The following is a 15,677-nucleotide window of genomic DNA, read 5'->3' on the forward strand; positions in this document are numbered from 1 at the left end:
CTGTAGTTCTTGACCAGGTTTGCACACACTGCAGCAGGGATTTTGGCCCACTCCTCCATACAGACCTTCTCCAGATCCTTCAGGTTTCGGGGCTGTCGCTGGGCAATATGGACTTTCAGTTCCCTCCAAAGATTTTCTATTGGGTTCAGGTCTGGAGACTGGCTAGGCCACTCCAGGACCTTGAGATGCTTTTTACGGAGCCACTCCTTAGGGCCCTGGCTGTGTGTTTCGGGTCGTTGTCATGCTGGAAGACCCAGCCACGACCCATCTTCAATGCTCTTACTGAGGGAAGGAGGTTGTTGGCCAAGATCTCGTGATACATGGCCCCATCCATCCTCCCCTCAATACGGTGCAGTCATCCTGTCGCCTTTGCAGAAAAGCATCCCCAAAGACTTATGTTTCCACCTCCATGCTTCACGGTTAGGATGTGTTCTTGGGGTTGTACTCATCCTTCTTCTTCCTCCAAACACAGCGAGTTGAGTTTAGACCAAAAAGCTCTATTTTTGTCTCATCAGACCACATGACCTTCTCCCATTCCTCCTCTGGATCATCCAGATGGTCATTGGCAAACTTCAGACGGGCCTGGACATGCACTGGCTTGAGCAGGGGGACCTTGCGTGCGCTGCAGGATTTTAATTCATGACGGCGTAGTGTGTTACTAATGGTTTTCTTTGAGACTGTGGTCCCAGCTCTCTTCAGGTCATTGACCAGGTCCTGCGTGTAGTTCTGGGCTGATCCCTCACCTTCCTCATGATCATTGATGCCCCACAAGGTGAGATCTTGCATGGAGCCCCAGACCGAGGCTGATTGACCGTCATCTTGAACTTCTTCCATTTTCTAATAATTGCACCAACAGTTGTTGCCTTCTCACCAAGCTGCTTGCCTATTGTCCTGTAGCCCATCCCAGCCTTGTGCAGGTCTACAATTTTATCCCTGATGTCCTTACACCCTCTCTGGTCTTGACCATTGTGGAGAGGTTGGAGTCTGTTTGATTGAGTGTGTGGACAGGTGTCTTTTATACAGGTAACAAGTTCAAACAGGTGCAGTTAATACAGGTTGTGAGTGGAGAACAGGAGGGATTCTTAATGAAAAACTCTGTGAGGTCTGTGAGAGCCAGAATTCTTACTTGTTTGTAGGTGATCAAATACTTATGTCATGAAATAAAATGCTAATTAATTACTTAAACATCATACAATGTGATTTTCTGGATTTTTGTTTTAGATTCCAACTCTCATAGTTTAAGTGTACCTATGATAAACATTACAGACCTCTACATGCTTTGTAAGTAGGAAAACCTGCTAAAATCGGCAGTGTATCAATACTTGTTCTCCCCACTGTATGAGGAGTACATCTGATATGGGGTAGGTTCATTATAGCTTAAGAACTAGAGACTATTTGTTAGTATTTAAACAAAATAAGACAAATCAGCTTGCTACCACAGATTCACTCCGGAGTTACGATGGAAGAACTCTAACAAAGATGGGACACTGTCTGATGGAGGTAATGGACTACATACAGAAGGAACCCACTCCATGTCTCCAGCCGGGGGTCGTAGTAGGCCCCCAGGGCAGAGCTGAGTGAACCTGCTGAGTGGCTCCTGCAGAAGATGGGGTGGCTGAGGTAGACGGTTGAGCTCCGGCGGTTGGGCAGTGGAAGCCCCCTCCCTGGCCAGGGGCTGCCTGCTTTGGAGATGGAAGCGATTCGCCGCTGCCTTATCTGTCTGGAGCGCCCGCAGTAGCGGCCGTATGGCGTGCCCTCACCCGGCGAGAGACGGGACGAGTTTCTCCGCAGGCAGCGGGGGGCGCGTATGAGGGGCCGAGATGAGGAGACTCTCTCGGCCACCGCCCCCAGTGGCGACGGGGAATGTTGGGTAAGCCACCAGGAAGTGTCCTCTATTTCCCTGTCGGAAACGTCAACCTCCTCCACTACTTCAGCCTGGTGCTGGAGCTCCTCGTCGGGATCGAAGAGCTGGCTGTCCTCGGAAAAGCTGTGGTCGTCGTCGTTGCTGTCGCCGTCTGAGTGTAGGGTGCTGGAGCGGGACAGGGCCCTGCTGCCACCTCCACTGCCCCTCATCTCCACCTGCTGCTCCCCAGCTGGCAGGAATAGGTTCCCCCTTCCCCCGCCCTCCTCCTCCTCAGTCATCTGGATAAGGCTGGCCAGCAGCATCGAGGGCCCCAGCAGGTGCGTGTCGATGGTGCGCAGCTTGCGGTGGCGCACAGCGAAGCGCGGGTTCATGCTGAGCGTGGTGGTACTTGAGCGTCTCCGGACATGGTTGCTGGAGGATGACTTGGAGTAGGATGATTTGGCGTAGCCGGCCACCTTGGCCAGCCGGCCGCCCCCCGTGCAGCAACCCCCCGCCAGCGGGAGCTCCTGTAGCTGCACGCTGGAGCGGCGCCGTTGGGCCAGAACGGCTGAGGGAAGGCCAACTCTAGAGCGCCGACGAGCCTTACTGGTCGGCACGGCAACACTGGGGCGGCGGTTACTGCAGCAATAGTCCAGCTCCACCTCTTCCTCGTCCCGCGAGCCCGTCTCCTTCCTCTTAAAGTGGCGGCGGAAAAAGGTATCCATGGTAGCCTGAGGGAGATACTGCCCTTTTTTAAATACTCCTTTGTGGCTGTTGGTGCAGAAATGAGTCCATAAGCTTGGGTTACAGAATTAGACACCACCACCTACTGCTATCTTAAGAAAGCAATACTGTGTGCATGGGTATATAATACCAGTGAGAAAAAAGTATGAAGAATATGAAGACCTTTCAGCGTCCATTACGCAGTCATACTATATTATTTGATATGTGTTGGGATTATAAGTAATCGTAGAAAGAAATACATATGGACAGGTCGTCTCAACTGAACCGGATATATCTGGGTCTAACTGGGTTCGTTCCATGACTGCACCCCTTTTGATTTGAATGAAACCTTTCATACATGTTAGTCCATGGTGGAAGTTGTCACAAGGAGACTTTTTGTAATGATAAAACATACAAGAGGTAGAGGTGCTTAAAGTTGACACATTTTGCATAGGGCAATTCCACGATAAGGGTTTGAAAAAATCTCCTTTGGTTATTGAACTCCAGTAATTGAAGTGGATTTATGAATGAGCGATTGCCAAACGGCATAGGCAAGATGCAGTAGATGGTATAGAGTACAGTATATACATATGAGATGAGTAATGTAGGGTATGTAAACATTATATAAAGTGCCATTGTTTAAAGTTGATCATGGATGTCTATGTTCGGGCCAAATGAAGGCCGGTCCAGAAGTCTGTGGAAGTTGAAATCAAGGCTCGTCCAAATTTCAGTTATGTGAAATTTTGGTTCCATTAATTGGAGAGAGAGTGAGAGCAAAAGTGAGAGAGATGGTTTGTCCACTCTTGCTTTAACCACCAGATGACAGAAAGAAAACAGTTATCAGCTGAACAAAACAGTATGCAAGTGGAAGGGAGGACAGTGGGTGGTGACCCAACTGTGGATTGTGACTACTATGGTTTCCCATCAGAAATTCTGTTCAAAATTTGTTAACAGAATTTTGAGTTTTAATCTCTTAATAATTCATAAACAATATTGTTATTAGTAAAAACACTATAAATAAATGATAGGTCTAACTTAACTTGTTACTTCTGTAAACTTTCATTATCCTCCCTCTAAATGAAGGAGAGAAATTAGAAAATATCTTAAAGATATGTGGGGTTTTGAAAACAGAATTTCAAAGCACAAAGCAAAAGTTTCCTAAACTTACAGAAACCCAAAAAATATCCCAAACTAGATATGTGTTGATATTAGTTGGCAGGGGTCTTTACTTCAACATTATTGTGTTTTGATGTATTTCTAATACCTTTTCAGTCTTTTTCTGGTAGATGTGACCCAACAGCCTCTCTCTCTCTCCATGTTCAGGCCAGTTCTGGCTAAAGACTCTCCCACTGTAGCTACCCGCTGCTGGCTTGTTAGCTGTACACTAACATGCTGACTAGACCGGCCATGTTGGGTACTCACGTTATTCAATCATTTCATCCAAACGGGTGTTTGCGTTGCCAGGACCCAAAATATTAACTTGGTTCTAATTTAGACGCTTTATGGGCTGCAAGTCCCACCTCTCCCATCTACTCATTGGTTTTCATGAGTATACTAACACATGTGGGTGATTGAAAGATGAACAAGGAGTGATTTATCAAAGAAAACTAACTAAGTTTGCTCTTTTATCTGTGGATTAATTTTCAGAGTAGATAACACAATACTTTGTATGACAGAAAATGGAACGAAATTCTACAAAAATCCATTAAAAAAAAGGACCATATGCATTTCAGGTAAAGTAACAACCCAATGTTTATCTCCCAGGACAAATTAGCTAGCAACAGCAAGCTAACTACATGACCATGAATGTTTCATGTGTGTTTCAACCTGTCCCCAAATTAATATAGTAGGTTCACAGTTGTCTTTGGTATTTTAACATGCGTGTCATGAATGTGTCTGGTGGGGACAGACAAAATCAACATGCGCATGATGGCGCATGCAAATGCACACGCAGAGATGTTTTGGTCAAGGTGTAAGGATCTTGCGAACGATCATCAGCGTTTATCATCACATTGACTTTTGACTGCCTTTTCTGATATACTCAAATGCCAGCCACATGCCATTTAAATTAAGAGCTCTATAAATGTGGATTTTTGTATCGTAGTGTATGCGCACACGCACACTGAAATATGGATGTGTGAGGTACGTACGTAGAAGGTGGGTTGTAGGCCTATTGATTTGGTGATACTTTGCTCAGTGTTGAATATGGAGTGAGTGTTATGTTTGTCTCCTGTGGCTTTCTCTAGATGTATAATGGGAGGCAGGTGGACTGTTAGACGGGAGTGACATAACAGCTTGTTATGTAGCACTATATTGGATCACTCCAATATGGGATCCTTCCGTGCGGCAGGATACATTCCAAGTAAGAATTTCCGATTAGTCCCGTGTACCAGGGTAGTACTGCAGCTGACCCCCTTAAATAGCTGCCGCCGCACCACTTCCACCTCTTCCTTTTCTCTGCTCATTCCAGAGAGGATTTGCTTGGTAAGAGGTCTATGTTAGAGTGTATAAGTGCAGAAGTATACCCACAACTATTCAATAGCTTGGAGCAGCTAGCTAGCCTCCCCATCAGTGTGTTCTGCTGTCCTCCCACTTGGTTAGGCTTGTGCCATCTCGTTTGGGTTTCGACCATGTTTTTATTACTTGTGACAGTGTACCAACCTGTGCGATACTTGGTTTGGTCTACCAGTATTGCGGCACTGAGGGTTTGTATTAGTTGTCTCTGTGACTTGTCTGTCCACTGGAACCTTCCCGGTTTTAGCCTTCAGATTCCGGGACCGTGCCTTTCCCATCAAGATCGGGAGATTGCAGTACTCCCCTGAGAGTGAACTAGGTGTCACGAGTTGCACCACGTTTCATCTCTCACAGGGCGCAGCGATCTTGCCTAGACTCTTGTGTGTTCCACAGTGACCGAGCTATCCAAAGTAGCTAGCTTAACGAGAGGTGACAATCAATCTTTACTATTATACAGTATTGAGCAGCATTTTACACTGTTGGCTTAATTATTTCCACAAGGAAAAGGTACAGCAATTCATTTTTAGAAAGAGTCAGGTCTCTGGGTGGGCCACTCAAGGACATTGAGACTTGTCCAGTTTCATCATAGTGCTTGATGGTTGTTGTGACTGCACTTGAAGAAACTTTCAAAGTTCTTGAAATGTACCAGATTGACTGACCTTCATGTCTTAAAGTAATGATGAACTGTCATTTCTCTTTGCTTACTGTTCTTGCCATGGACTTGGTCTTTTACCAAAAATAGGGCTATCTTCTGTATACCACCCCTACCTTGTTACAACCCAACTGATTGGCTCAAACACATCAAGAGGGAAAGAAATTCCACAAATTAACTTCTAACAAGATGCACCTGTTAATTGAAATGCATTCCAGGTGACTACTTCATTAAGCTGGTTGAGGAAATGCCAAGAATCTCAAATATATTTTGATTTGTTTAACACTTTTTTGGCTACTACGTGATTCCATATGTGTTATTTCATATTTTGATTTCTTCACTATTATTCTACAATGTAGAAAATAGTCAAGATAAAGAAAAACCCTTGAATTGTGTTCAAACTTTTAACTGGTACTACATATTTTTGTCAAACAGATGGAAAAGGGCTACAGTCAACTCCATTTAAAAAGTACACACATTAAATGAAATATGTTTCCCCTGCACAAAGGATGAGGGCAGAATGGGGTAGAATGAGGATGAGCCATCAACAAGAGCAATAAATGAATAATGTGAAAAAAAGGGGGAGAGGACGGGTCAAAGCCATTTCCACTGTGCCCAGTGAGGGTGAATGGACTGGCAATGAGAATAGAGGAGATGAGAGAAGAGGACATGGTATGGGGTGGGAGGATGGAGAGAGGGAGAAAAACCATATGAAAAGAATAAATCAGCTGCAAATGGAGAGGAAGTCGAATGCGGTGTTAAGTAACCACATCAGAATAGAGACCCTGATGCATCGTGTGTATTGGTCTACTGTATTACCGAAAAGGTTGGCTACTGGGTTTGCGTTGTCTAACTGACTACTGTGTAACTTCACGGACGTGTTACTCAAGTGCAGTAGAAGTGGAATTGCGATTTTTGCCCTACTTTCACTAAGCTATGCTTAGCTCTATTACCTCCCAGATGGAAGAATCTGGCTTTAGCGCGTTGACACTGGAGCTAGTGTCAGTTTTTGGCATTAGTGCCCATGAGGACACTCCTCCAGGGAGAAAGAGAAGGAATGGTTTAAATAACATTAAAAAACTATTAAGCATATTCAAAAATCCCCTGTCATAAAAAAAGTCCACCGGCCGTCACTATAAGAACCCCGCCTAAGGAAATGTTATCTAGGGGAAACACAAGAAGCTCTCATATGAGTGATACAGTGCCCTCAGAAAAGTATTCACCCCCCTTGACTTTTTCCACATTTTGTTGAATTACAGCTTGAATTTAAAATTGAAAAAAAAATTGTCACTGGTCTACACAATACCCCATAATGTCAACGTTATGTTTTTTATTTTTTATTATTATTATTAATACAAATTTCAAAAGGCACTCGCACATCTGAGCAATCTAATTTGCAGGTGCATGGCAGCAATTGAACAAGATGAAGGAAAAAGGAAACCGCACACTGCTCTTGATAGTATCACTGATATTTAATAAGCTTACATATCGTCAGAGCTTTTGTCTTGAGTCATTAAGTATTCAACCCCTTTGTTATGGCAAGTCTTAATAAGTTCAAGAGTAAAAACGTGCTTAACAAGTCACATAATAAGTTGCATGGACTCACTCTGTGCAATAATAGTGTTTAATAGGATTTTTCAATGACTACCTCATCTCTGTGTCCCACACATAGGTTGTCAAGATGAAAGAACAACTGAATGCACCGATTACGCATGTGTTTCTCTGGTGCTCATTAAGAAAAACAAGATTTTGAGACCTCCCGAGTGGCGCAACGGTCTAAGGCACTGCATCACAATGCTATAGACGTCACTACAGTTCCGGTTTCAATCCCATAAGGCGGCACACAATTGGCCCAGTGTCGTCTGGGTTGGGGGGGTGCTTTACTTGGCTCATCGCGCTCTAGTGCCTCCTTGTGGCGGGCCGGGTGCCTGCAGGCTGACCTCGGTTGTCAGGTTAACAGTGTTTCCTCCAACACATTGGTGCGGCTGGCTTCCGGGTTAAGCGGGCGGGTGTTAAAGAAGCGCAGTTTGGCGAGTCAGAGGGCGAATGACTCATCCTTCTCTTCCCGAGCCTGTTGGGGAGTTGGAGCAATGAGGCAAGATCAAAATTGGGGAGAAAAAGGGGGGTAAAATACCAAAAGAAATTGTATTTGGGGTGTGGTTCGATGTGGTAGTTACTGATGTTTGTCCCCCATGAGACACTTCCTCAAAATAGATAACGCAATAAATCTGTAATTCATTTTGATGTCTTTGTCAAGGAGGTTTTAGTCAAGCATCTAGCTAAGGTGTTTGGTGCAGTATTTCTCAAGTAAAAAAATGTGCGATGTGTTGCCTTATGTAAACAAAGTCCAATCCACTGCATTGCAGGGCAGGTCTGTCTCACTGTCTGTGTGTTCTACGATAGAATTGGATAGAGTGCAATCACTGAATCTGTGTATCCCGTGTTAGTGGGAAAGTGAGCATTGTCGAAATCAAAACCCGACCCTCAAGTACAACTCACTTACAAAACTCAGTTTTGGACGAGATTGACTATGACCAAAATTATTCTATTTATACTTTGTAGTCAATTTTGACACAATAATTATAATGGAGCTGGAGTGGATGGCTGCCGTTTTACGGTCTCCTAACCAATTGTGCTATTGTGTGTGTTTTTTTGTGTTATTTGTAACTTATTTTGTAGATAATGTTTCTGCATTTATCTATCATGACCGAAAAAAGCTTCTAGATATCAGGACAGTGATTACTCACCTTGTACTGGATGAAGATTTATTCTTTAACGAGTCGGATGCGAAGGATTTACTTAAAACACCCGACAAGGCCAAAATCCACGTGATTCGCATGAGAAAGAGACGGAGATACCAGGGATGTAGGTCGGGGTGCCTTGGGTAATCTGCCTCAGTCTTATTAGCCAATGTACAATCATTGGATAACAAAATAGACAAGCTACAATCACGAAAACCCTACCAACAGGACATTAAAAACTGTAATATCTTATGTTTCACCGAGTCGTGGCTGAATGACGACATGAATAACATACAGCTGGCTGAGTTTAAGCTGCATAGGCAAGATAGAACAGCCGCCTCCGGTAAGACATGGGGTGGCGGTCTGTGTATATTTGCCAGCGCACGAAATCTAAGGAAGTCTCGAGGTTTTGCTCGCCAGAGGAAGAGTATCTCATGACAAGCTGTAGACCACACTATTGACCAAGAGAGTTTTCATCAATATTTTTCGTAACTGTTAATTTACCACCACAAACTGATGCTGGCACTAAAACCACACTCAATTAATTACCTGTATATGGCCATAAGCAAACAGGAAAACACTCATCCAGAGGTGGCGCTCCTAGTGGCTGGGGACTTTAACGCAGGGAAAATTAAATCCGTTTTGCCTAATTTCTACCATTACTACCATGTTAAATGTGCAAATCAGAGGAAATCAAACTCTACATCACCTTTACTCCACACACAGAGACAAGTACAAAGCTCTCGCTCGCCCTCCATTTTAACATGGCACACCTGTTAATTTAAATGCATTCCAGGTGACTACTTCATGAAGCTGGTTGAGAAAATACCAAGAGTGTGCAAAGCTGTTGTCACACCCTGACCATAGTTTGCTTTGTATGTTTCTATGTTTTGGTTGGTCAGGGTGTGAGCTGAGTGGGCATTCTATGTTACATGTCTAGTTTGTCTAGTTCTATGTTTGGCCTGATATGGTTCTCAATCAGAGGCAGGTGTTAGTCATTGTCTCTGATTGGGAACCATATTTAGGTAGCATGGGTCCTCAGATCCTGCAAAAGTTCTACAGTTGCACCATCGAGAGCATCCTGACTGGTTGCATCACTGCCTGGTACAGTACCTGTGGCCTCTGACCGCCAGAGGGTAGTGCGTATATGCCAAGCTTCTTGCCATCAGGACCTCAGGCCTGCAAAAATAAAAAGAGATTTTATTTTTTATTTTCAGGTGTTGGGGTTTGTGTGGGTGATTGTCCTTGTTCCTGTCTTGTGTTAGTTTGCACCAGTTTAGGCTGTTTCGGTTTTCACATTACGTTTATTGTTTTGTATTGATTCGTGTTTTCTTTGTTTTTTCCTTAAACATGAATCTCAATTGCCATGCCGCATTTTGGTCTGACTCTCCTTCACCTATAGAAAACCGTTACAGCTGTCATCAAGGCAAAGGGTGGCTACTTTGAAGAATCTGAAATATAAAATATTTTGATTTATTTAACACTTTTGGTTACTACATGATTCCATGTGTGTTATTTAATAGTTTTGATGTCTTCACTTTTATTCTACAATGTAGAAAATAGTAAAAATAAAGAAAAACCCTGGAATGAGTGGTACTGTAAGTATTCACACCCCTTCACACCCCTGAGTAAATACATGCTTGATTCACCTTTGGCAGCGATTACAGCTGTGAGTCTTTCTGGGTAAGTCTCTAAAAGCTTTGCACACCTTGATTGTAAAATATTTGTCCATTATTCTTAAAAGTTTTCAAGCTCTGTCAAATTGGTTGTTCATCACTGCTTGAAAACCACTTTAAAGTCTTGCCATATATTTTCAAGTAGATTTAAGTCAAAACTGTAACTCGGCCACTTTGAAACATTCACCGTCTTCTTCACATACAGGTTTGCATAGTTGCCGTACCGGGAAGCCCATGACTACACCCCAAATTTGAAGGAAAAAGTCTAACTCAAAGATCAAGTAGCTAATGGATAATACCAGTTCAGTAAGTTGTAAGATGCAATCATTGGATGGAGCAAGGTTAGAGTCTCTCTGCTGAAGGAAGTGTTGCAGCGCCTGCAAGCCTCCAGTGTAGGATGTTAGTGTACAAGCTCTCCACATCAAAAGTGGCCAGCAGGGTGCCCTCTGGTTATCCTTCCTTAGCCCTCTATCAATGAGGTCATGTGGCTAGTGTTTTTGACATAAGATGGAAGATTCTCAACCATCGGTTTAATGTGGTGATCCACAAACGTAGAAATGTTGGATGCCACAGAGTTGATTGCTGCTACAATGGGTCTAGCTGAGGGAGGAGACATTTGTTTGTGTAATTTAGTGACTGTGTACTGTGACTTAGGACATTTCACACATAGAAATTCGCATTCTTTTTTGAAGATTTGTCCTGATTCCAAACAGCTTTCCACTGTGGATGAGATATTATGCTGGAATTCTAGGCTAGGGTCATAATTCAATTTGCGATAGAAGTCACATTTACATAGTTGTCGGCGACATTCATTCACATAGTCACATTTCTTTTTTATACAAATTCCTCCTCCTTTGTCACATTTTTTAAATGGCAATCAAAGGATCTGACTTTAAGTCCTTTAGAGACATTCTCTCGACTCTACTCAGGTTATCATAAGATTTGTGTTTCTGTTTGTCTTTCAGTAGGTTACCTACATCATTTTCAACAATCCTGCAGAAGGTTTCTATGAACGCATTGCGTTTTGGGGGGAGGTACGCATGAACCTTTTGCTCTAAACGTGGATCTCTCAGAGTTACCAGTTACCTCAGCTGGGTTAATGGCTCCATCTCCACCTTGACTCATGGTAGGACAGGTAAGTCTATTGATTAACGCGGTATACCTATGTATACATCTCACTGAGGATAACATTTGGAGTGGAGTCATGTAAATTTCACTCTTATCAAAGAACTCAATCAATCTCAGATTACGGAAAAACTTGAATAAATCTATCTCGACGTCAAAGTCAGTAATGTATGCAGTGGGTACAAATGACAACCCTTATTGAGAACACTACGTTGAGCTGATGTCAGGGTCTAACTTGATAAGTTGAAGATATTTAGCTCCTTTTGGACTGGTGCCCCGTTCTGGATCTCAATTGCTAGGTGTCGCGGGGTGGTAGTGGATTTCTTCCCGACGTATGCGCCGAACCCTCTTACAGTATCCTCCATAATTTTTAAATTATTCAATGGAAGAAGTTTGGAACGACCAAGAGTCTTCCTAGAGATGGCTGTCCGGCCAAACTGAGCAACGGGCGAGAAGGGCCTTGGTCACGCTAACAGAGCTATAGAGTTCCTCTGTGGAGATGGGAGAACCTTCCAGAAGGACAACCATCTCTGCAGCACTCCACCAATCAGTCCTTTATGGTAGAGTGGCCGGACGGAAGCCACTCCTCAGTAAAAGGCACATGACAGCCCGCTTGGAGTTTGCCAAAAGGCACCTAAAGGACTCTCAGAACATAAGAAACTATATTCTCTGGTCTGATGAAACCAAGATCGAACTCTTTGGCCTGAATGACAAGCATCACGTCTGGAGGAAACGTGGCACCATCCCTACGGTGAAGCATGGTGGTGGCAGCATCATGCTGTGGGAATGTTTTTCAGCGGCAGGGACTGGGAGACTAGTCAGTATTGAGGGAAAAATGAACGGAGCAAAGAACAGAGAGATCCTTGATGAAAACCTGCTCCAGAGCACTCAGGACCTCAGACTGGGACGAAGGTTCACCTTCCAACAGAACAACGACCCTAAGCACACAGCCAACACAATGTAGGAGTGGCTTCGGGACATGTCTCCAAATGTCATTGAGTGGCCCAACCAGAGCCCGGACTTGAACCTGATCGAACATCTCTGGAGAGACCTGAAAATTGCTGTGCAGCAATGCTCCCCATCTAACTTGACAGCTTGAGAGGATCTGCAGAGAAGACTGGAAGAAACTCTCCAAATACAGATGTGCCAAGTTTTATACCCAAGAAGACTCGAGGCTGTAATCACTGCCAAAGGTGCTTCAACAAAGTACTGAGTAAAGGGTCTAAATGCTTATGTAAATGTGATTTTTTAAAATTATATATAATTTTACAAACCTGTTTTTGCTTTGTCAATATGGGGTAGTGTACGTAGATTGATGAGGGGGAAAAATGGTTGAATCCATTTTAGAATAAGACTAACATATCAAAATGTGGAAAAATTCATGGGGTGTGAATACTTTCCAAATGCACTGTAGGCCAATTCCCACATATGTGAAGGGTTAAACAAGACCATTTTTTTCTCAGCAATTGTATTAGTATTAAATAATATCATTACCTATTTTTTTAAGACAATATACTGTAGCTCAATATTTGTATTATACTGTCTTTTTTGCTCATTTTTATCAAGGGACACAATCATTTTGGACCTGACTAGGTCCATAGGGATATCAGTCAATTTACCACTGGCAATTTACCACTGGCAATTTACCACTGGCATTACAATGGGCTCACATGAAGCTGCGCTCTGAATTGATAATTATTTGGATGCTGCCAGCTGTGGACAGGATTGAAATAATCCAAACCCAAGGAAAACTGTGGCATACCCTCAATTCCATGACATACCGTTTTTTCCTAATCATCTCGCATATCTCTGTTTCGAACAAAACTGACTTGATGACCACAGTTATCTTACTTAGACTTCGTAGTCAATTTTGACACTAGAATAAATGTCCCTGACTCATATCGATGCCACATAAGGAGTTGGTTTTTCAATTGAGTTGCTCTTTAAAAGCCATACTAATAAAATGTTTGAAGATAAAGAAGTATAATATTACCTATTAATGCCTCATGAGCTTAATTTAACTGTCTAACCCCATCACAACAGAAATGCACAGCAAAAAGTGAAATCTAAGCATGCCTAAATATCTTGCATCAAGATTGTTTTAAATCTATATTGATTGATAATTCTCTTAACATTTTTGTGTTCGTTTTACCATGCTAAATTATCAGCTAATGACGTTAGATCATTTAACTTGGTAAAAAATAATATATATATTAAAAAAAGAGAATTATCACTCAATATAAAATATTTTGTCTTTCTTTTAGATTTAACTTTTTGCAGTGTGGTGTTGAACTTGTTGAAAATTATTATTATTAAGGAGTGGGCCTTCAATGTCTGGTGAATCTGTACAACAAAAGCAATTTAATGAACTGAGTAACCATTTCTAGGGAGAACATTTTTTATTTACATATTTACCTTTATTTAACTAGGCAAGTCAGTTAAAGAACAAATTCGTATTTACAACGACGGCCTAGGAACAGTGGGTTAACTGCCTTGTTCAGGGGCAGAACGACAGACTTTTACCTTGTCAGCTCAGGGATTCGATCTTTCAACTAGTCCAACGCTCTAACCACTAGGCTACCTGCCGCCCCACATCACAACAGTGGCCGCAGCAGTAATTTTGGGCACCATGCCAGTGAACTAGAACAATACACTATCATGCTGGTGCACCATTTCCACTCATTTGTAAGAGTGTAAGTGGGCCAGTTCAGAGGTCATCTATCTGTCCCCAAAAATGCTATGAGATCACACATACAAACACACAGATTTTTGAGTAAACTATCACATCTTTGAGATTACTGTTCTTCACAGCAAATGGTATTTAAGACACCATCTCTCATTACTTTACCATGTGATATAATATCAAAAAATGTATCCAGTGTTCAACTTCATGCATTCATGGCTATTGACATGGATAGACCACTTCTACACTGTCTGGCACATTTACATTCAATCAATGATAACACCTTGACAACAACTAGCCTTTGCGGTGAGCCGTGAGGTGAGCAGCACTCTAGGAAATTAAGCCGGGTAAACCTGCTGCTAGTCCTGATTATCACCACAGAGGCGTCGTGACGATGTTCACAACAGATTATCATGAGGCTTCTCTGACCTGTACTGCTTCTGCCTGATAGGCACTTCACTATTTTAGCACTTCCTCTTCGCTCTCATTTGGTGCCTAGTGGCAACACCTGCAGCTGCTTTCACTCGACAGCGTGTAAACTCCGATTTTTTTTTCTTATTCGCATATGTTGTAATTAGACCCTATTTTAAATCATCTGATATTTTTTGCGTTGTGCACGCCATCGTTTGAGACACATCATGCTCTTGAATACAGGGTTGGCTGTCATTTCAAATCACCCCTTTTAATTTCAGTCAGACATCACATTTTGTCTTCAGCGATTTAGCGAGATGTATCCCACACAACACAAAAATGTATCGTCACACTCAAGGCTTCAATTGAGTGCAGTTGAGAGTTCCACTGCTTCTATCTTCGGGGGGAAAACTACATTGAAATGGATACCTGTTTAAAATGAGTCAGGCAGCCAGTCAGTTTCAGGTACAGTTAAACCACCACCATGTTACATTAATAACTAGCTGGTCTATAATCGGGGTGTGCATTACGTCTGTAGGGCAGCACCACCAGTAGTCCCATTTTAAGCAGCTATGGCTGATGCTGTGGTCAACTACCAGTGAGGTCAACTGAGGGGGAGAGAACCAGATTCTCAGCCATTTAATAATTTATGATTAACACCCTGTTAATAAATGATACTCATAAAATATTATTTCCATTAGCTTCCTATTTATTATTCCCACTAGATGTTTGAAAATGTCCACTGAAAAGTCTTCACTTACAAAGAAAGCCACTTTGGCCTTCCCTAAATAACTAGATTTGCTGCCACTATATCTATTACGATAACGTGTTTTTTTTGGTAATAGGTCGTAATCTTGAGAGCTTTGAAGAAGCAAAGAAAATAATGACGTGCTAACGAGAGAACACGGTCTGTGCATCACTCACAATACTGACTGTGATTTATCTTTTTTCAAATAAAATATTGTACAGTATTTACACAGACAACTACAACTCAAGTCAAATGCAAATGCAATATACTGTATGAGCTAAGCTTGAATCAAACCTTTAATCAAACCAATTGATAAGAAACCAAAAATCACAGTCCTACATTTGAAATACAACTACAAAATCACTGACAACTCTACACCGACTTCACTTCCAAGGGTAAGTAGTAGTATACAACCTGAGATGGAGGTGCTCAATCAATCAAGCTTCTCTGTTGTCAGCAATACAAACACATTCAATCAGGAAGAAAGAAGGAAAATGAGGGATGGGAGGGAAAAAGAGGGGAAGGGGAGGGATAGAGAGAGGAGGAAAACCTAAGCAGGAG

At 42.6% G+C, this 15,677-nt stretch overlaps 1 protein-coding gene across 4 annotated transcripts in view; it reads right to left on the reverse strand.

Annotated features, from left to right (window-relative positions):
* Positions 1-15,677, reverse strand: part of dgkzb (diacylglycerol kinase, zeta b) — a 98,968-nt gene that overhangs the window by 39,778 nt on the left and 43,513 nt on the right. Inside the window, exon 1 of one of the 4 annotated variants that reach the window (XM_064930498.1) lies at positions 1,517-2,568. The exons of the other annotated variants lie outside the window; for them this stretch is intronic. Coding sequence (XP_064786570.1) covers positions 1,517-2,568 — 1,052 coding nt within the window. Of the gene's footprint in view, positions 1-1,516; positions 2,569-15,677 lie in introns of those variants that run through there. 4 annotated transcript variants of the gene reach the window in all.

Source organism: Oncorhynchus masou, chromosome 22 (genome assembly GCF_036934945.1).
Source record: "Oncorhynchus masou masou isolate Uvic2021 chromosome 22, UVic_Omas_1.1, whole genome shotgun sequence".
Taxonomy (NCBI): Eukaryota; Metazoa; Chordata; class Actinopteri; order Salmoniformes; family Salmonidae; genus Oncorhynchus; species Oncorhynchus masou.